Genomic DNA, 19,019 nt, shown 5'->3' on the forward strand with positions numbered 1-19,019 from the left:
TTGTGGACTGTTCTCTTTTTTAAATTTTTTATTTTTTACTAGAGGCCCGGTGCACGAAATTCGTGCACTTGGGGGGGTGTCCCTCAGTCCAGCCTGCACCCTCTCCAATCTGGGGCCCCTCGGGGGATGTCCGACTGCCGGTTTAGGCCCGATCCCTGTGGGCCTAAACTGACAGTCAGACATCCCTCTCACAATCCAGGACTGCTGGCTCTCAACCAGTCGCCTGCCTGCCTGCCTTATCGCCCCTAACCACTCCCCTGCCAGCCTGATCAACGCCTAACTGCTCCCCTGCCGGCCCGATTGCCCCCAACTACCCTCCCCTGCCAGCCTGATCGCCCCCAGCTGTCCTCCCGTGCTGGCCCGGTTGCCCCCAACTGCCCTCCCCTGCTGGCCTGGTTGCCCTTAACTGCCCTCCCCTGCCGACCTGGTTGGCCCCAACTGCCCTCCCCTACAGGCCTGGTTGGCCCCAACTGCCCTCCCCTGCTGGCCTGGTTGCCCCCAACTGCCATCCCCTGAAGGCCTGGTCCCCCCCAACTGCCCTCCCTCCCCTGTAGGCCTGGTCCCCCCCAACTGCCCTCCCCTGCAGGCCATCTTGTGGCAGCCATCTTTGGCCACATGGGGGCGGCCATCTTTGTATGAGGGTGTGAGGGTCAATTTGCATATTGCCTCTTTATTATATAGGATTGATTTCAGAGGGGAAGAGAGAGAGAGAGAAACATCAATGATGAGAATCATTGATTGGTCGCCTCCTGCATGCCCCACACTGGGGATGAGCCCGCAACCCAGGCCTGTGCCCTGACCAGGAATCAAACTGTGACCTCCCGGTTCCTAGGTCGATGCTCACCACTGAGCCACACCAGCCGGGCAGCCCTTTCGGTTTAACACTGGTTCCAGGCCCGGCTCTCATGGGCCCGGGCCTCTCCCGGAGCCAGCCCTGTGGGGCGGGCTGGGTGGCTGAGGTCAATGGGACCAACCCTCGGAGCTGCCCCAACCCCGTGGCGAGGAGGCTGTTCTCGGGAGCCTGCTCGTGCGCCCCAGCCAGCCCTGTGCCAGCTCCCCTCACGGAGCAGAGCGTGTCCCTGCACAATGGCCCCCCTGACTCCCCCTCGGCCCTCCACACCCGGAGAGGCAGCAGAACTGGGGGACCAGCTGACTGCCCACCCCCTGCCCTGACACGGGCCACTCCGAGGAGAGCGACCTGGAGGAGCCGCCTAGAAAACAGAGGACCGTTCTGCTGAGACCCTCCCGGGACCTCCCCGAAGATCCCGCCTGTGAGCGAGATCGAGCACCAGGACGGAGGACCCTCCGAGACCCCTTCCTGCCGTTCCCTCCCCTCTCCCCCCCTCCCCCCACAGGTGCGCCTCTCCTAACCCTAACCCTAACCCTAACCCTAACCAACCCTAAGGGCCCCCATAGGCTGGCAACGGCAGCGATGGGCAGTGGCCCCTCGTCCCAGGCTAACCTCTGAACTTGATCCTGACCCCCCCCCTTTTTTTAATGGAAAGTTTTTTTAAAGTTGACTTTAGAAAGAGGAAGGGAGAGAGACACGGATGGATTGCCTCCCAACGGGGATGGAACCTGAAACCTGGGTATGTGGCCTGACTGGGAATGGAACCGTCCACCTTTCTGGGTACCGGACAACACTCCAAACCACTGAGCCACACCGGCCAGGCCGAGGCCCCCTCTTCTCCGGCTCCCAGGGCGAGGGCCACCCACCTGGGCGCTCCCCTGGCTTCTACGCTCAGCCCTCCCCGGTGTCACTGGCCCCGGGGGTAATAAACGGTCCCTCAGCGTCACCTGGCCTCGCTTGTGAAATCTTTCCTGCACGGAGCCAGGAACCCACACCCTGCAGGCGGGCGGCCCCCTTTCTGTAACACAGCCCTGAGCTGCCCGGGGCCGGGGCTGCTGTGTCAGTTCTCAGGGGAGAGGCTTCCTGGGGCACAGGCCGGAGGGCGCTCGCCCAGAGTGAGGGCCGGCTGCTCCTGGGACAGAGGGGGGCACAGTCCCAAAGATGCCCCTTTGGGAAGGAGGACGTGCGAGGGTGACGTCAAGGATGGGCGGGGCCTGGAGATTGCATGGCGCACGGCTGTGGGCGGCGGGACCGGACCAGACCCGGTGTCTGACCCGTGGGGTCAGGCCCAACCTGGGCTCAGGGAGCTCCGGCCTTGGGTTCTGGCGAGGAAAGAATTCAGAGCGAGACCCACATGGCAAGAGAGCTTTTTAAAATTTATTTTTGAATATTTTTACTGATTTCATAGACGAAGGGAAAGGGAGAGAGATAGAAACACCGATGATGAGAGAGAATCACGGATCGGCTGACTCCTGCACACCCCCCACTGGGGATGGAGCCCGCAACCCGGGCCTGTGCCCTGACCGGGAATCGAACTGTGACCTCCTGGCTCCTAGGTCAACGCTCAACCCCTGAGCCACGCCGGCCGGGCTGTAAGAGAACATTTATTGGGTAAATCTCAGAACATGTATTGGAAGAAGGAATTCCTAGCAGAAATGGGCTTAGGAAACAAGTGATGGAGGTAAAAGAAGGACCTTGGAGCTTGGGAGGGAGGAAGGCGATGGTGAGGGGCCTGGTGGGGGAGGGGCTGGGTCCTCCGTCCTAAGGGCTTTAGGGGAGATTTTAGGGGAGGATCCAATGGGACATTCAGCAGCTCCCCAGGTGTGTCCTTCGGGGTCGGATCTCGCCTGATGGATTGGCGGGTGCCGGGGTGGGGGTGGGGGTGGGGGTCACACTCACTGCAGCTGGCCCTGGCCTCAGCCGCGGCTGGTTCTGCTGTTTCTCTGGGCCTGGAGCGGAGACACAGCTGAGGCCTGGATGCTCTCTCAGGGAGGAAAGGAAAGTGCGTTCCTTTGGAAAGAATATTCCAGTCCCGCCAGCGGGGCTCAGGGGTTGAGCGCCGACCTGTGAACCGGGAGGTCAGGGGTTCGATTCCCGGTCAGGGCACAGGCCCGCGCTGTGGGCTCGGTCCCCAGTGTGGGGCGTGCAGGAGGCGGTCGATCTCATCATTGATGTTTCTCTCTCTCTCTCTCCCCCTTCCTCTCTGAAATAATAATAATCACAAAGCATATTCCATCGGGTGTGCTCTTGGGCGGGCGGGGGCGGAGATCCTTAAATATTTAATTCTTAAATATTTAATTCTTAAATATTTAATTCTTAAATATTTAATATCAAAGATCAGGAATGCATTAGAAAGGTGGACGGGGCTGGGCTCATGAGCCCACAGAAAGCTACAAATGGCTGTCTCGACAGAAGAAAGTCGCTCCACCACCCGCCCTCACAAACCCGCCTTTCCAATGAAAACCGCAGCGAGCCCAGGAGACGGAGGAAATAGCTCCGGCCCGCGGCGTCCTCCCGCCTTCCAAGCCCTCGCTGTCCGAGGACAGCGGCCTCAGACAGACTCCCGCGGAGGGAGGAGCGGGAACGCTGCCCAGCGCTTCTACTGAGACCAGCATCATCTTGGGAAGAAACCCCAACAAAGAACCATTTTAAAAATATACGTTTTTATTGATTTTGGAGAGGAAGGGAGAGAAACATCCATGGGGAGAGAGAGTCATGGCTCGGCTGCCTCCTGCACGCCCCCCCCCACCCCTCCCCACCCCTCCCCACCCCCCACTGGGGATGGAGCCCACAACCCGGGCCTGTGCGCTGACCAAGGACTCGAACCCTGACCTCCTGGTTCCTAGGTCGACGCTCAGCCACGGAGCCACCAGGGCCGGGCCCAACAAAGACATTTCATGTAGGAACAGGAGAGGTTGACTTCACTCCTGCACAGGGCGCAAAACTCCGCACAGTAGAAGCACAGCAAATGCCCGAGAGGGGTTAGCTCCACCACCGTGGGTGTCCTCTCTGAATGCCAGACGGGGCGCACCTGGGAAAAGCAAGCAACGCGATTCACCACGTTATCCCGCCGACGGGAAAAAAATGGTTGAGCATCTCCGTCCACGCAGAAAAACATTTGATAAAATTTCCCAACTTTCCCTCAAAATACACTCTCTCAGGGGAAGGCGGCTTGCCTGGGGCGGTAACCCCAATGCACAGAGGAGGGGCTAGAGAGCTGCCCCCACCACCAGCCCCGCAGCCGGTGGGATTGCATTACCCGCGTTGTTAGCAGCGATGCTGGCCGGTGCTTGGTTCTGGGGTTCGGCAGATTGGGAATTCCGAGCCGAGAATGGGAGTCTGGCTCTGAGATCCCACGTGTACATGAGGTCACAGTGTTTGTTTTCCTCTGTGGCTGCCCTGACTTAGCATAACGCCCTCAAGCCCAGGCATGTTTTTGCAGGTGGCCCGATTTCCTGCTTTCTCACAGATGAGGGAACAATATTCCATTGTATATATGAGCCGCATCTTCTCTATCTAGTCATCTATTTAAAAAATAATATTATTTTAAATATGTTTTTATTGGTTTCAGAGAGGAAATGGGGGCAGGGAGAGAAACATCCATGGTGAGAGAGAATCACGGACCGGCTGCCTCCTGCACGCCCCACACTGGGGATCGAGCCCACAGCACGGGCCTGTGCCCTGACCGGGAATCGAACCCTGACCTCCTGGTTCACAGGTCGACGCTCAACCGCCTCGCCACGCCGGCCGGGCAGCGGTTTCACGTATTGACGCATTGATTGATTGATTGATTCTTGTATGTGATGCGACCACTGGGGTTGGATGTCTTGATTCTTGGGGGTTCCATTTCCCTGAGGTGGGGGTCCCCGCCTTTGATATCGCCAGGGAGGGAGTCCATGCCGGGCTCCGGGAACTCCCGCCCTCACACAGACCCAGACGGAACCCCTGCCCCCTGGGGCCCCCGGGAAAACCCTGCCAGGTGTTGGGGCTTCCCAGCCTGGTCTGCCCCTGGCAGAGGATGCCTGGTGCGGGGGGGGGGGGGCAGACAGCGCACCCCTCCTCCTGCTGGGGAGGGGTGGGGGCGGGGCTGGATGCTCAGGGGAGCCAAGCTTTATGGGTTGGGGGGGTGCAGCCTCAACGCCAGGCCCCTCCTCTCCCTCCGCCCCAACCTTCCTGCTCGTCCACCTGGAGGCCCCTCACGTGGTGGCTGAGGATCCCACGGGGCCTGAGGCTTGTTGTGGGAGCTGTGAGACCCCCAAGCCCCTCAGGTGCCTGTCTGCTCCCACGTGTCCGACTGCCTGGACCACCAACCTGACCTCTCACCCACAGACAAGCGCCCGGCTGGGCCCTGGCCAAGGCCCGTCTCTGCTTCTTGTCTTCGGGGCCAGGAGAGTGTGGGACGCAGTGAGACCTGAGACCCCGGCCCAGCCCGGCCCCAGCAGCCCATGCTCTCAGCCGAGGCGGGAGGCCGGCCTGCCCCACCCCAGGTGCAGAGGGAAGGACCCGCCCCGCAGCCAAGCCAAGGGGTCGCTCAGCCCGTCCTGAGCTGGAAGCCAGAGGTGGAGAAGCGGCGGGTGGGGGTGGGGTGGGGTGGGGGGGCTGGAAGGGCAGGAGGCACCAACCTTCTGGCCCTCCTTTCCTCTTCTGGGCCCCGTCCCTGGGAGTCCCCCAAATCCCCCGCATTGTGTGTACTTGCCCACTTCCAGAAACCCCGCAGACTAGACCTGTCCCTGCCACCCAGCCCCCTACCTCTGCCCAAAGTGGGCGCTCTGGGGAGGGGGGCCAGGTCTGGGCTGCAACCTGGCAGTCAGTGCCAGCTGGATGACCTGGGGTGACTGGTGCAGCCTCGAGCTCCTGAGACTTGGGGACGGCTCCAAGCCCTCCCAGCTGAGGTGCACGGGGTGAGGCTGTGAGCGCAAGCTGGGGGCCTGGCTGCAGGTGGAGGCTCGCTGCCCTCCCTCCCCATGTTCTGGGTCCTGGCGCAGCCTCCACCTGGGCTGGCAGTTCTTACCTTCTGCTGCCCCCACGTGGCCACTCTTGGTGCTGCAGGCCGCAGTGAGGAGGGCTTCACTCAACTCTCCCCTCCAAGGTGCGACCCGCCCCCACCCCATTGGTTTTTAGAGAGTGGGGGAGAGAAACACATCGATGCTTGCCTCCTGCATATCCTCACCCAGGCCCAGGCCCAGGCCCAGGCCCAGGCTGGGGACGAGCCTCCAACAGAGGTATATGCCCTTGACTGGATTCGAACCCAGGACCCATTCAGTCTGCAGGCCGATGCTCTATCCACTGAGCAACACCGGCTAAGGCCCTCCCAAGGCTCTTCATCCTGTAGGCACACTATCCCCTTGGCCCCGCCCCTCAGACGGAGATGCCTGCCTGGCGCAGCGGGCACCAGCCTCCACCCCCACCCTCCTCAGTGCTTTCTGACACACAACTCCTACCCTGTCAGGCCCTCCATGACCCATTACCAAAGGGGACTTGGGGCTCCTCGCCTGTGTTCCCATGCCAGCCACCTGGCCCTGGAAGAGGGGCCGGGGCTCAAGTGGGCAGCAGTGGCATGAGCCTGTGATCCGTGTTCAGCGTCTGGACTCCCCTGGGTGGAGTGTCTGGGGACCCAGAACACGGACCCGGTGAGAGGACGTTGGGCATGCCACCAGCTTCGGGGCACTGCGGGAACGGGTGGGGGGCCCAGGGCCAGCTTTTTGCAGGTGAGGGGGCAGGTGGTGGGATCTCCTGGCCACCCGGGGTGGCATCCCAGCCACCACGCCCTTCCTCCCCACGCCACCAGGGGTCCCTGTCTCAGCCCACTTCTCAGACGGAGAGACGGAGGCCAAGGGGGGACCTGACCCAGGTCGCTCTGGACCCCGAGGGGCATGTGGGACTCTCTGGAACCAAAGCACAGCACAAACACAGGACACCAGGGAGGGGCGGCACGGGCTTGTTTTCTCCCGGACAGGCAGGTGGGCTGTTCCGTGACATTTCAGGGAGTCGGTTACAAGCCTGGCGCTCAGAGGGCGACTTTTCGCTTGGGGTCCTGCGACCTCTCCATGCCCTGGCCTGGGCCCATCTGCCGTCGTGGCTGGGCCCAGGGGCTGAGGATCAAGGCAGCTGAGTGTTGGGCACCAGGTGTCCGTATATCAGGCAGCGGGGCGTGGGCATCGGGCGCCGGGATGAGGTATTGACAGTTGAGTACCAGGCACTGGAGGGCTAGGGCAGGGAGGCAGCTGTTGGAGCTCAGGGGCATGGGGCCTGGGGTCTGGGGAAACGGGGGCTCGGGAGTGCACAGAGGCCGGTCCCGGCCCGAGGTGGCAGAGCAGGGCCCCGGCCTCGGGTCCACGGTTGTCAGGCATCTGGGCCCAGGTGCCAGGCTTTGGCGCGCTCGGGAGTTGGGGCCTTGCTCCGGGGAGGCTGGTCTTCGGCCCCAAGTGGCCTGGCCGGGTGCAGAGTGCCCCTCTCAGGGCCTCGAAGTCCAGGCGGTCCTGCAACAGAGAGGAGGGCTGGAGCAGGCTCCGCGATCCCACCAGCGCCGGGGGCCCAGGGGCCAGGGAGCCGAGGGGGGGCCGGACCGTGGGGGCGGGGTCTCACGTGTGGCTCTTCCTGCGTCGCAGCAGCACGTAGATCAGCGTGACCACAGCCACCGTGGCCAGGCCTCCGAAGATGATGCTCAGCAGCACGGCGTGGCTCCGGCCTGGGGAGGGGGCGGGAGGTCAAGGGCGCTGGGGCAAAGCACGTGGGCGGGGCCAGTGTGTGGGCGGGGCCAGGCCAGGTGGGGCGGGGCAAGTATGTGGGCGGGACCAGGCCAGGAGAGGCAAGCGTGTGGGCGGGGCCAGGTTAGGCGGGGCGGGGTAAGCGTGTGGGCGGGGCCAGGTTAGGCGGGGCGGGGTAAGCGTGTGGGCGGGGCCAGGTTAGGCGGGGCGGGGCAAGCGTGTGGGCGGGGCCGGGCCAGGTGGGGCGGGGCAAGTGTGTGGGCGGGACCAGGCCAGGCGGGGCAAGCGTGTGGGCGGGGCCGGGCCAGGCGGGGCGGGGCCAGGTTAGGCGGGGCGGGGTAAGCATGTGGGCGGGGCCGGGTCAGGCCGGGCGAGGCGGGGCCGGTTTGTGGGCGGGGCCGGGCGGGGCCAGTGTGTGGGCGGGGCCGGACCGGGCGGGGCAGCAGGGGTCTTAGGACCAGGGGGCGGGCATCCTCACCTGGCTGGCAGGTCGGGCTGGGCCTAGACCAGGTGCCGTCGGCCTGGCAGTGGCTGACCTCTGCCCCGTCCAGGCTGTAGCCGTTGTCGCAGTGGAAGAAGACAGTGGAGCCCACCAGGTAGCGGGTGCCATCCTTCCGCCCATTGGCGGGCGGGGCCAGCCAGCCGCAGGACACCACTGGGGCGGACACAGGGTGCGGAGGACAACCGTGAGCCGCTGGGAGGCCCTGTCCCGGTGCCGGGCGCCTGCCCCGCCCCCGGCGCCCTGCCCCCCTCACCAGGCTGCAGGCTCTGCGCATGCCGTTGGTGCAGCTGGTGGGCCGCCCGGGTGGCATTGCCCACGCTCAGGCTGCCGGTGGCCGCCACGTCGAAGATGCAGAAGTGGTCGTCTCCGCACAGCTCGGCGGCGGCCTGGCTGGGGCTGAGGGGCGTCTCCTCGGGGAAGAGGGGCTGGAAGGTGGGGTCGTGCTTGGGCCCGTACAGGAAGTTGTTGACCAGGAGCCGAGAGTCATAGGTGAGCAGGGAGGAGGCGTTCCTCACGGCCCCTGGGGAGACAGAGGCAGGCGGGGCTGGGGGTGGGGGCCTGGGGTCTCCTGGCTGGGGGTGTGGGCCTGGGGTCCCCCCTCCCTGCACTGACCCCAGCGTGGGCCCCGTCACTCACAGTCAGCCCCAAACCGGTGCAGCTCCCGGGAGCTCGCCGTGGGGGGCAGGACCTGGCCACTGCGCAGCGTGAAGTCGTCGGCGGGGTTGTCATTGAGGGTCCCCAGGAGGCCGTGCGTGTGGGTGAGGAACTTCTCGGGCAGCAGGACGGCCACGCTCAGGAAGGGGCCCTGGACGCTGACCTCCACGCCCGCCCCCGACGAGAGCATGATGGACACGCTGTCCCCGGCGGCCACCGACAGGAACATGCCTGGCACGGGCGGCGTGGGGTCAGGGCCGCCTCCTGTGGGCCTGGGACCCCGCCGCCCCAGGATGGGTGGGCCTGCACCCTTGGGCTTCGGGGGAAGGACAGGGCGCCCCAGGACCAGCCCGGCTACTGGGACTCCACCACTCCAGGCCCACACCCGTGCCGGGACCCCCAGCCCCTGCTGATGGGAGGTGCCCAGGCCCTGGAGAGATACCCCCCCCTCCCCATGCCAAGGCCACGCGTGGGGCTGCCTGTTGGCCCTCCATCCCTGACTGGGAGGCCGGGAGAGGTGGGGAGGCCGGGAGAGGGGGGAGGCCGGGAGAGGGGGGAGGCCCGGGAGAGGTGGGGAGGCCGGGAAAGGGGGGAGGCCGGGAGGGGGGGAGGCCGGGAGAGGGGGGAGGCCCGGGTGGAAGAGCCGGTGGCGGGACGGGGACCTGCCTGGCCGCCCACTCACCCTTCAGGTCCATCCAGTTCTGCTCGGCGAAGCTGAGCACCTCCTGGTTCAGCAGCACCTGCAGCGGCGCCGCCCCGCCCACCAGCCGCACCTCCACCACGTCCGAGTTGTCCTCCTGGACGGCCACAGCCGTCAGCCCGGTGCCTCGCGCCTGCACGCCTGGAGGACGGGGGGGGGTGCAGAACGGGCCCCTCAGTGGCAGCTCCCCAGCCGGTGACCCTGAGCCGCCCCGGCCCCCGGGCCCCGCCTCACCCCCGGGCGCCGTCCGGGGCTCGGCGCGCGCCTGCACACTCAGGCGGGTCAGCGCCGACTCCAGCAGCACGTACTCGCCGCGCCCGTTGAAGGTGAAATTGGCGCCATCGAAGGTGACGAAGTGCGGGTCCCCGAAAGCAGAGGCTGTGGAGAGTGGAGGGTTAGCGGGCCGCCCGGCCAGCCCCCCCCCGGGCCCCGCCCCGCCTGCACCCACCGAGGCGAGGGGGCCGGTAGCTGGTGCAGTCGCTGGAGGGCCGGCGGCGCATGTAGCGGGGGCAGTCGGGCGCCCAGAGGCAGCAGTGGTAGAAGCTGAGGACGTCGTAGAGCCAGTGGGAGAGGCCGGGCACGCGGGGCGGGGCGCGGAAGGGCGGCGAGCCCCAGTCGTGGCCGCGATCCGGGGTGCTGCCGCTGGTGCTGTCGGCCGTCAGGATCTGCGTGCCCTCCTTGGTGTAGCAGCACTGCTGGCCGGCGGCGTACCGGGGGCTGGGGGCCGGGCAGGTCAGCCGGCAGCGGGCACCCCGTCCCCCCAGGCCCCGCCCCGTCCCCCCACGCGGCTCACCTGGCCTGCACGGAGCGCACGCAGTGCACGGCGCCCGGGTGGTAGGTGCACACGCTGCCCCGCTCCACGTCACAGCCGTAGTCCGTCTGCGGGGCGGCGGCGGCCGTCAGCTGCCCGGCCTCAGGCTCTGCCGCGCCCATCTCCCATCTCGGCTCCCACCAGGGCCCTCGGACCCCGGCCCCACCTCCAGGGGCCTCCGTCTGCCCACCCTGTGTGGTCCTGGCCCCACGTGCACCCTCGCTGGCTCCTGGGCCCCAGCCCGGGGGGTGGGGGGGACACGGACTCACGTGGAAGTGGCCGGAGTCGGCCCGGGGGACGGTGGGGGGGAGGGGACACGGACTCACGTGGAAGCGGCCAGAGTCGGCCCGGGCCTGGGCCAGGGTGCAGGGGCAGTCGGGCAGCTCCTCCAGGAAGTTGGGCAGCTGGTCCTCCAGCTCCTCCCAGGCCTGGCACTGCCCGCGGGCCCAGGTCACGGGGTCGGCCCGGAAGTCCTGGCCCAGGTGCCAGGCCAGGGCGTGCTCGTTGCTCCAGAGCGCCTGCACGTCCCTGCGAGACGCACACCGTGAGGGCTGCCTCCCGGCCGCCGGCCCCCGCCAGGTGAGGTGCGGGCGGCGGGCAGCAGGCAGCGGGCAGCAGGCAGCGGCCCTCCCACCTCCGCGTCCTTACTGGGCGCCCCCGTGGTGCTTGCTGCTGACGATCCTCAGCGCTCCCAGCTGCCACCTCTGGTAGTTCTGGGGCGCGGGCTTGGGCACGAAGGTGAAGGAGCCGGAGTTGGGGATGTTGGTGGTCACAGAGTACAGGTAGGACCATTTTGCCATCCACTCCCCTGAGTATGGCTTCCCTGCGGGAGAGAGGCCCCGTCTCAGCCCTGCCCCCCGTCCGAGGACCCCCCGTCCGAGGACCCCCGGGGCGAGGAGGCGTGGGCGACCCACCCGCTGCTCCCACAACCCCCTGCTGCCCCTGCTCTCAGGGCCACTGTCCCTGCTCCGGGCCAGACCCAGGCCTCAGAGCGGAGCGGGCAGCAGCCTTTCTGTGGCCGGGAGACCAGGCATCCCCCGCCCCCCACTGTGCTCTCCACCCTCACGCCCCTGCCAGTCCCCTTCCGGGCCCGCACGATCCTCACTGCGGTCCCTGCTGGGCTTCCCCCCTCGGGGACTCCCCGCCGGATTCCCTTTCCCTCCTCCCGCGGCAGCCGGCAGGGGGCTCACCTGTCTCCTCGTAGCCCCACAGCTCGATGCTGACGGCGCTGCTGGGCAGGGCCCCGGCGTCCCAGGTGACCGAGAGGTTGCCCCCGGAGCCGGGGGTGCCGTAGTACTGCCAGAGGGTCTCGTTCACCAGCTGGCTCTTCTCCGAATCCGACACTTTGCTGGGGTGCACTGGGCGGAGGGAGGGGAGGTGAGGGGGGGCCTGGGGCCCGGGGGGTCCAGGGCAGGAGGCCCCGGGGCTCTAAGGGCTGCGGTGGGGCGGGGGGGGGGGCTCCCAGGAACAGAGTAGGTCAGTCCCCATAGGGCCTCAGGGACCCCCGGCCCCTCACGGAGGGAGGAAAGGACAGAGGCTGGGAGAGCGGGCCCTCCCCGGGCCTGGCCCAGCCCCTGGGCGGAGACACCTGTCTGGATGCCAGGGGGCGGGGAGCTCTGGGAACCCGAACCCCTTGTCCTGTCGGGCGGGCGGGGCTCTGAAGGGACTGGCCGGGCCTGAGTGGCAGGGCCGGGCACACAGATTAGCGCCGGGAAAGTCCCCGCGGGGCGCGGCCTGGACCCGCAAGGGGCGCTCACTCGCCAGCCAGGTGCCGGATCGCGGGAAGGAGCGGCCGTTGTCCATGGAGACGGTGAAGGGGATGCGGCCCGTCTCGTAGAGCAGAGGCGACACACAGTGCACGCGGCCCGAGGAGTCCACGTGGCCGAGGGTCTGCACGCTCTCCTTAAACCTGTGGCGGGCAGAGGGGGCGGGAGAGGCCGGGCCAGGGTGGGCGGCGGCCCCTGAGCCCCCCGGGGGAGCCAGGCAGCCAGCGGCCCCCGACCTGGGTTCTCAGGGCTCCACCCAGTACGTGGGGGGCGGGGGAGGGGGCTAGGCCCAGGCATGCGCGGCGGCCCCTCGCGCTCCCACCTGCAGATCACGGGGTCGGAGGGGCTGGGCCACTTGAGGTGCTGCACCAGGAAGTCCTTGCCGCCCATCATGGAGCCCGAGTAGGGCTGGATCTCCAGGCAGAAGTCCCGCACGTCGGGGCAGCAGTCGCCCAGGCCGGCGCAGGTGGGGTGGCAGGAACACAGGCCGCCCCGCTCCCCACAGCGGCTGGAGCAGGTCCCCTGGGCCCCTGGAGAGGAGAGCCCTGAGCCGCTATCCCCGGCGGGGCGCCCCCGCCCCCCATTCCTGTAGGGCCCGTGTTTTCAGGAGCCCATCAGAGAGGAGCGCGCCCGGCAGACGGCGGCCGGGGCTGTGCGTGGACAGCGGACGCCCACAGGGCCTGTGGCCGGGGGACTCTCAGGCAGGTCACCCAGCCGTTCCCCGAGAGACGGCTAGAACGAGGGGAGGAAGGGCTAGAACGAGGGGAGGAAGGGCTAGAACGAGGGGAGGAAGGGCTAGAAGGAGGGAGGAAGGGCGAATGCCTCCAGAGGTACAGCTCTGACATCAGAAGGAGCCCCAGCCCCAGCAGGTTTGGCACCTGCTCCGGGACTGGCTGCCACAGACAGACGAACAGACCGGGGACAGAAGGAACGGGGGATAGAGCCTCGGCCTGCAGGCGGAAGGGTCCCGGGTTCGATTCTGTCAGGGTGCAGGCCCGGGTTGCAGACTCCATCCCCAGTAGGGGGCGTGCAGGAGGCGCCCTCAGCCACCCTCAGTGGCCCCAGGGACCTGTCTGCGTGACTTGGTGGGGGTGCTGAGGCTGGGGTCACCCCCTCAAGGGGACCGTCCAAGGCCAGGCCTGGGCTGAGCCTCCCGGTGGCCCCCTCCACCCAGAGGCCAATAAATATTTATTGACTGAGGATGATCTGACGGCTCCCGAGGCGGGGCTGAGTGATGAGTGATGCCGGGGAGGTAGGTGGCAGGAGGGTGGTGGCTCTTCTCTGCCGGGAGACAGGGACGGCCCGCCCAGGTCTGGAGGCCCATGACCTCTAGCCTTGCCCAGAGGGCAGGGGCAGGCGGGGAGCGGGGGACAGGGTCCTGGCTCTGAAGTGTGGTTCTTCCGCTTTTTTGGGGGGTCGGGCTCCACCCTGACAAGGACCCACATCCTGCCTCTGGCCAGGAAGGTGGTGGAGGAGTGGGACTAAAGGGGACTCCTCCAGGGTCAAGCACCACCCCCCCATCAGGGCTGGGGTTCAGGCCACGGGCTCTTCCGAGCCTGCCACCTGCCTAGCGACTCCCCGCCCGGGCAGCGATGCCTCCCGGCTCCTCGCAGGTAAAGGGTGGGCACCCTCCCTGCTGGGCGGCCCCTTGACCCTGGAACCCCCAATTTCTTCCCACGGCCCCCAGTCCTGCCCACAGCTAGCCTGACAGATGGTGAGAGGCTGAGCCCGCAGGGGCATCTGCTCTGGGACCGTCTGCCACGGACGGACGGACAGACGGGGGACGGGAAGACGGGGGGCGGGGGGGACCTACCTGCCACGGGCCCGGGGCCGGGGCCGGAGGCCGCCGCGAGCAGCAGGAGGACCCAGGGCAGCAGCAGCGGCCTCATGGTGCGGTGTCTGCAGCGGGCGGTGCAGCAGTGCGGGCGGCTGGAGGCTGCGGGCCGGCGGAGTTCCAGAGCCCGCCCCGCCTCCCCGCCCGCCCCGCCCGCCCCGCCCTGCACCAAGGCCCCGCCCGCCCCGCCCAGCCCCGCCGACCCTCACTGGGTGCCTCTCAAAGTCCACAGGTGCCCGTGCGCGCCCGCAGGGCCCCGTCCGCCGTTAGCGCCTTCCCGCCGGCCTGGGACTCGGGGGTGGGGCCGGTCCTGGCGGCGGCCGGACCTCTGGTGCCAGAGGAGCCGGATGTCCAGAGGCTGGGGCTCTGACCGCTGGATCCCAACCCCGGCGCCTGCTGAGTGGCCGGGGAGGCTTCCGGAAGGGCCCGAGCTTTGGGGAAGGGGGGAGGGGGTCAGGCGGGGTTGCCCTTGGGATCTCGGGATTCCACTCCTGCAGGGAGGTGCCTGGGCCCTGAAGGAGGGCCCCGGGTGTGGGGTGGGGTGGGGTGGGTGGGTGGGTGGGTGGGTGGGTGGGAGTTGTCAGGTTCCCTCCAGTTTCGCTGGCTGCGATCCCGAGGGAGGTGGTGATTGGGGAGGGAGGGGCCCGGGTGGGGAGCTAGGACCAGAGCCCGGGGTTCTGGAGAGAAGCCGCCAGCCCCACCTCGAGGCCCTGTCACTCCCGGAGTTTGCATAACCTCCTCGTCGCCCTCCCTCCCTCCCTCCGGGCGGTGTAGGTGAGGAGACTGAGGCCCAGCGCGAGGGTGGGCCCTGGGAGGGGCAGGCAGCTCTGGAATCCACTCAGGCCCTGTCCCCAGGGCTGGGTGTCAGACTGATGGTCTCCCCCCCCCCCCCAGCCATCTTCTCCGCCTCCCACCTCTGTCAGAGGGGAGGACAAGGTAAGGGTGTCCCTAACAGATCAGGAGTAGTTTGTCTTAATCCTATTAAAATCAGATGCCTTTTTGATAGGGGATTCCAAGTTTAATCACTAACCGTGATTAGGATCTAGAAGTCTTAAGAGCCGTACAGCTGCCATTCACACTTTAACGAGGTTTTTATTTTACTTTATTCTGTTTGTCCCCAGTGGGTCAGTCCTTGGCCCTAATGTGCTCCTTGGTGTTGAGCAAGGAATCGCAGCTGCAGGTAAAACTGGTTCCTTTAAAAACATTGCTGTGCTCACGTTCTCTGTTTAGAATTTCGGAGTGACATTTATGAAAACTGTTTAAACTAAAGGGTGCCGTCGAGTTGCGGGAAGTCCACTGGGTTCCTCGCCAGGAGCTGGCCGGGGGGCCGGAGCTTAGACCCTGGGCTGCGACCGGGCTCCGCCTCCAGGTCCGACAGCCTGGTCCCCGGGCACCGCCCCTCCCGAGAGGCGGGCGGGCGAGCCGGAGTTGCGCCAGAGAGGTGGCACCTGCAGGCACCCGGGAAGCCAGTCTGGGGGGGTGGGGGGGGGTGGGAACACACGGCCAGCTGGGCTGCTGGGGGCCTGGGCACCTCCTGTGGGCGTGAGGCAGGTTCAGAAGAAGCTGGGAAAATTCCTTGGCAAGTGGGATGGGGGGACGGAGGCAGAGAGAGACCCCCTGACCTTTCATATCGCTGCTCATGCGGCGTAGACAGACGGCCATGACCTTTCCTCCCGGCCATGACCTTCCCTCCCGACAGATCACATCTAGGTTAGTTCAGCTCCGGGCCCAGAAAAGCAGCCAAACCAGGACCCGTGGCAATGACCGGTGACCCCGCCCTGGTGCTGACCGGTCGGCAGAGACCGGGGCCGGGAAGGCGCACAGCTAGAACGCCGAGACCTCTTCTGTTCCTCAGCCCCGACACTCCCAGCCTTTGGCAAACTCTCAGAACAGCACTGACCGGTGGGCTCAGTGGTTAGAGCGCCGGCCCGCTAACCGTTCGATCCCGGCCCCGGTCAGGGCTGGTCGGGGAGGCAGCCTACGATGTGGCTCTCTCACATCGATGTTTCTCACTCTCTCTCGCTCTCTCCTTCCCACTCTCTCTGAAAGTCACTGGAAAAAAATATCCTTAGGTGAGGATTAACATGAAAAAAAAGGCCAAGAAAACTCACAGAGCGCAGCGTGGGGGCACGCCCACGCCTTTCCCTTCCTCCTCTCCCCTCGCGGGCACGAACCTCCTAAACTCTAAGGGTCCCCAGAGACTTGCAGCCAGGGGAGCAACAGGCAGCGGCAGCTCCTCCCAGGCTCACTCACCCCTGAACCCGTCTCCCAGGCCCCCTCCGCCCCCGCTTCCCACGGAGCCAGAACAGCCCGGCCTGGCCCCCCTGTACACCGAGCCCGTCCTTGTTCCGCCGGCCCCGGCTGTGAGAAGCGTACCCTCAAAATCACCGGTTCGCGTCTGGCGAAATCTTTCCTGTAGGAAATCGGGAACCCGCACGCCGGGCCGAGGCAGACCCGCTGGGGACCGGGGGTGGGGGGTGGGGGCACTGAGGCCCTGACGGGGAGCAGCCCGGACACCCAGCCCGGGCCCAGGGCCCAGGAGCTCCGGGGGTCGGTTAGGGAGGACGGCGGGGGTGCCGCCGCTGTAAGGCCCTGGAAACGCCCGCGGTCCCCAGGAAGCGGCCCGTGGACCGGGAGAGAGGAGGGCGCCATGTCCTCTTTCAGCCCGGCGCTGGAGCTGCGGCTCTTGTTTACCTATTTATTTATTATTGATTTCCGAGAGGAAGGGGGAGAGAAACATCCATGATGAGAGAGAACCACGGATCGGCTGCCTCCTGCACGGCCCCCACTGGGGATGGAGCCCCCAACCCGGGCCTGTGCCCCGACCGGGAATGGAACCCTGACCCTTCAGTCTGCAGGCCGACGCTCTATCCACTGAGCCGCACCGGCCGGGGCCGGGGATGTTTTAGGAAGAGGAAGGGAGAGACACGGGGTGTGGGCATGTGTCCTGACGGGACCGCAGCCTTTTGGTGAAGGGCCAGCGCCCCAGCCACCTTTGTGTCTTGCACGGAGCCCCACTCGTGTGGCCGGTCCTGTGAGAGGGCGTGTGGGGGGCCCTTCCTGATACGGACCCGGCCCCTCGGGACCCCCTAGGGCCCCACCACATTGGGGTGCAAGCCAGCTCCTCAGCACAGCCTGGGCCCTGCCTCCCCCGTGTCCTCGAGGGGCCTCCTCACCCCCTCCTGGTCTGGCTCGCCTCATCGGAGGGACCTGCCCTGCACGGCCCCAGCCTGCCCCCCCCCCCCCCCCCGTGCCCTGGGAACCTGGGGGTGCAGAGGCCGATGGGGGAGCCCAGGACTGACAGCCATCGGCGAGGGAGCCCCGGTGAACCAAGAGGCAAGAAGAACAGTTGCATCTTTATTAGAAAAGAAACCAAAAAAGGGGGTGGGGACCGGACACGGGCAGGGCCCGCTCGTCGGCTCGCCTGGCCGTGGCCCTGGCCGGGCGGGCACAGTGAGAGCATTTCATAGAAAAGGCGCCGCGGTGCCGGCTCCCATCGCCGTCCTCTTCTCGCGGCTGAGCGGGGCCTCCCCCGGGCCCCACGTGATGGGGACAGCCCCCCACCCGGCGGGCCGGGAGGAGGCCCCGTGGGAGGGAGGCCCGGCAGCTGGCGGTGCGCGGCCCTCAGATGTCCATGTAGTCGTCCTCGTCCGTGTCGCTGTCCAGCGAGGACTCCTGGCTGGACGTCTCCAGCACCTCCAGCGCCGGCTGGCACAGGCTCTCCTTCCGCACGGTGGCAGCCGACTGGGCAGACAGGATGGCCGACTGCAGACCGGGCAGGCACTGGTCAGGCGGCCGGCCGGCCCCAGGCCCCCGCCCGCCCCCGCCGCCCGAGACCCGCCGCCCCCGCCCGCCCGTCACCTTCAGCTTCTGCTTGGTCTCCTCCGAGATGCTGCCCTTGGGCGAGAGCAGGGTCGGGGTGGGCGGCGTGACGGTGATCTCGGGGGGGAACTTGGTGGCGGCCGAGGGGATGACCAGCTTCGGCATGATGGGCAGGGGGCGAGCTTTGGCCCGGCCGGGCTCCGCCTGGCCCAGGAGGCCCTCAGGGGGCTGGGCACTCCCACTGCTGGGCGCCCTGGAGCTGGCGGCTGGGGGTGGGCCACGGGCTGAGCCGGGCTCAGTCTCCAGGGCCGACCTGCCCTCCCCAATTCGGACCCAGAGCCCAGGTGTCCACCGCCCCCTCACGCTCGGGCGGCTGGGCTGTGAGCGGCCGGAGGCGGCAGCCCCGGGGGAGCAGGGGAGCCTGGCGGGCCTCCACGGCGCTGAGCCCTGCCTTTATAAGGAGCAGCTCCCTCAGCGCGGCGGCGCGGCCCTGCCTCCGGGGAGGTCTGAGAGGCTCGGCCCGAGGCGTCCGGGCCTGGCTGGGGGGGGGGGGGGGCGGCGGACAGCAATGGGCTCTGACCAGGCCATGGCCCCCTCCCTGCCTGCCCGCCCATGTGCCTGCCTCCCGGTCCCGTTGGGCAAGGGCCCCCCTGCACCCCATAAGCAGCTGGGCCTGGGCGCCGCCTGCCCTCGCTTCCCGTGGAGCTGAGGGTGGAGGAGGGACTCTCGGGGCTCCTGTCCTACCCCTCCCTGCTCCCACCCCCACCCCCACCCCCACCAGGCTCCTCAGCCGGAGCCTCCCCTGCCTGTACCCCCATCTTCCAAGGGAGGGAGGCACCGCTGCTGGGAAGCCCACCCCGGCTGCTCTCCGAAGCCTTACCCTGGCCGCCGGCGGGCTCGGCGCCGGGATGGGGGGCGGCGGCGGCAGGCCAGCCGTGTGGCTCCGCTGGGGGGCCCTGGGGGGCCGTCTTCACCTGCTCGGCGCACTGCGGCTCCGGGGGCGGGAAGCCGGCGCCCTCTGCCCCTCCTGCCAGCTCTCCTCCCTCTGTGGGCACAGGGGGCCGTGGCTACAGCCTCACCCAGCCCGAGGCCCAGGGCCCGCCCCCCATGCCCGGGGACACCCACAGGGGACCTGCTCGGGGTGGGCGGGGGCAGCTGTCTACGCCCCCGAGGGGCCCACGGGCCAGCAGCGGCTCCTGGGACAATGGCTAGTGAGGCCAGGCTGGTGCTGGCAGGAAGCCACCGCCCCTCCCCGCACCTGGACCGTGGGCCCCTGGCACGGGGGTGGCCACACCGAGGCCAGGGCACCCCCCTCAGCTCACAGGAAGGGCAGAAAGAGTCCGCCGGAACTGCTACGGCCAGAGGAGGGAGCG

General features: G+C 67.5%; 2 protein-coding genes across 3 annotated transcripts in view; both read right to left on the minus strand.

The window, feature by feature from the left end:
* Positions 1-6,386: 6,386 nt before the first annotated feature.
* SUSD2 (sushi domain containing 2) lies at positions 6,387-14,182 on the minus strand. 2 transcript variants are annotated; one of them, XM_079763099.1, is made up of 16 exons: positions 14,034-14,182; positions 13,804-13,889; positions 12,313-12,520; positions 11,982-12,133; positions 11,415-11,582; positions 10,873-11,047; positions 10,551-10,752; positions 10,207-10,292; positions 9,862-10,130; positions 9,648-9,791; positions 9,396-9,554; positions 8,696-8,944; positions 8,313-8,579; positions 8,036-8,212; positions 7,436-7,538; positions 6,387-7,329 (listed from the first exon to the last, which is right to left on the minus strand). In XM_079763099.1, the coding sequence occupies exons 2-16, from the start codon at positions 13,877-13,879 to the stop codon at positions 7,305-7,307; spliced, it is 2,460 nt and encodes an 819-aa protein (XP_079619225.1). In that variant the 5' UTR covers positions 13,880-13,889; positions 14,034-14,182; the 3' UTR covers positions 6,387-7,304. The 2 variants fall into 2 exon arrangements, with proteins under 2 accessions (XP_079619225.1, XP_079619224.1); XM_079763098.1 differs by having other exon boundaries at positions 13,804-13,926; positions 14,034-14,181.
* A 2,986-nt stretch (positions 14,183-17,168) lies between these two features.
* CABIN1 (calcineurin binding protein 1) overlaps positions 17,169-19,019 on the minus strand; it is a 77,900-nt gene continuing 76,049 nt past the window's right edge. The window contains exons 37-39 of the mRNA XM_079762627.1: positions 18,527-18,691; positions 17,686-17,912; positions 17,169-17,589 (exon numbers count right to left, since the gene is read on the minus strand). Of these exons, the coding sequence (XP_079618753.1) occupies positions 17,449-17,589; positions 17,686-17,912; positions 18,527-18,691 (533 nt within the window). The 3' untranslated portion in view covers positions 17,169-17,448. The remainder of the gene's footprint in view (positions 17,590-17,685; positions 17,913-18,526; positions 18,692-19,019) is intronic.

The sequence above is a fragment of the Cnephaeus nilssonii genome (genome assembly GCF_951640355.1).
Source record: "Cnephaeus nilssonii genome assembly, chromosome: 22".
Lineage (NCBI taxonomy): Eukaryota > Metazoa > Chordata > Mammalia > Chiroptera > Vespertilionidae > Cnephaeus > Cnephaeus nilssonii.

Coding starts and splice junctions, on each gene's coding strand:
- SUSD2 (XM_079763099.1), bottom strand. CDS start 13,879: ATGAGGCCGCTGCTGCTGCCCTGGGTCCTCCTGCTGCTCGCGGCGGCC. Junction 10,131..10,206: donor GTGCGCTCCGTGCAGGCCAG/GTGAGCCGCGTG, acceptor CCCGGCCCCCAG/CCCCCGGTACGCCGCCGGCC. Junction 8,213..8,312: donor TGCGCAGAGCCTGCAGCCTG/GTGAGGGGGGCA, acceptor TGTCCGCCCCAG/TGGTGTCCTGCGGCTGGCTG.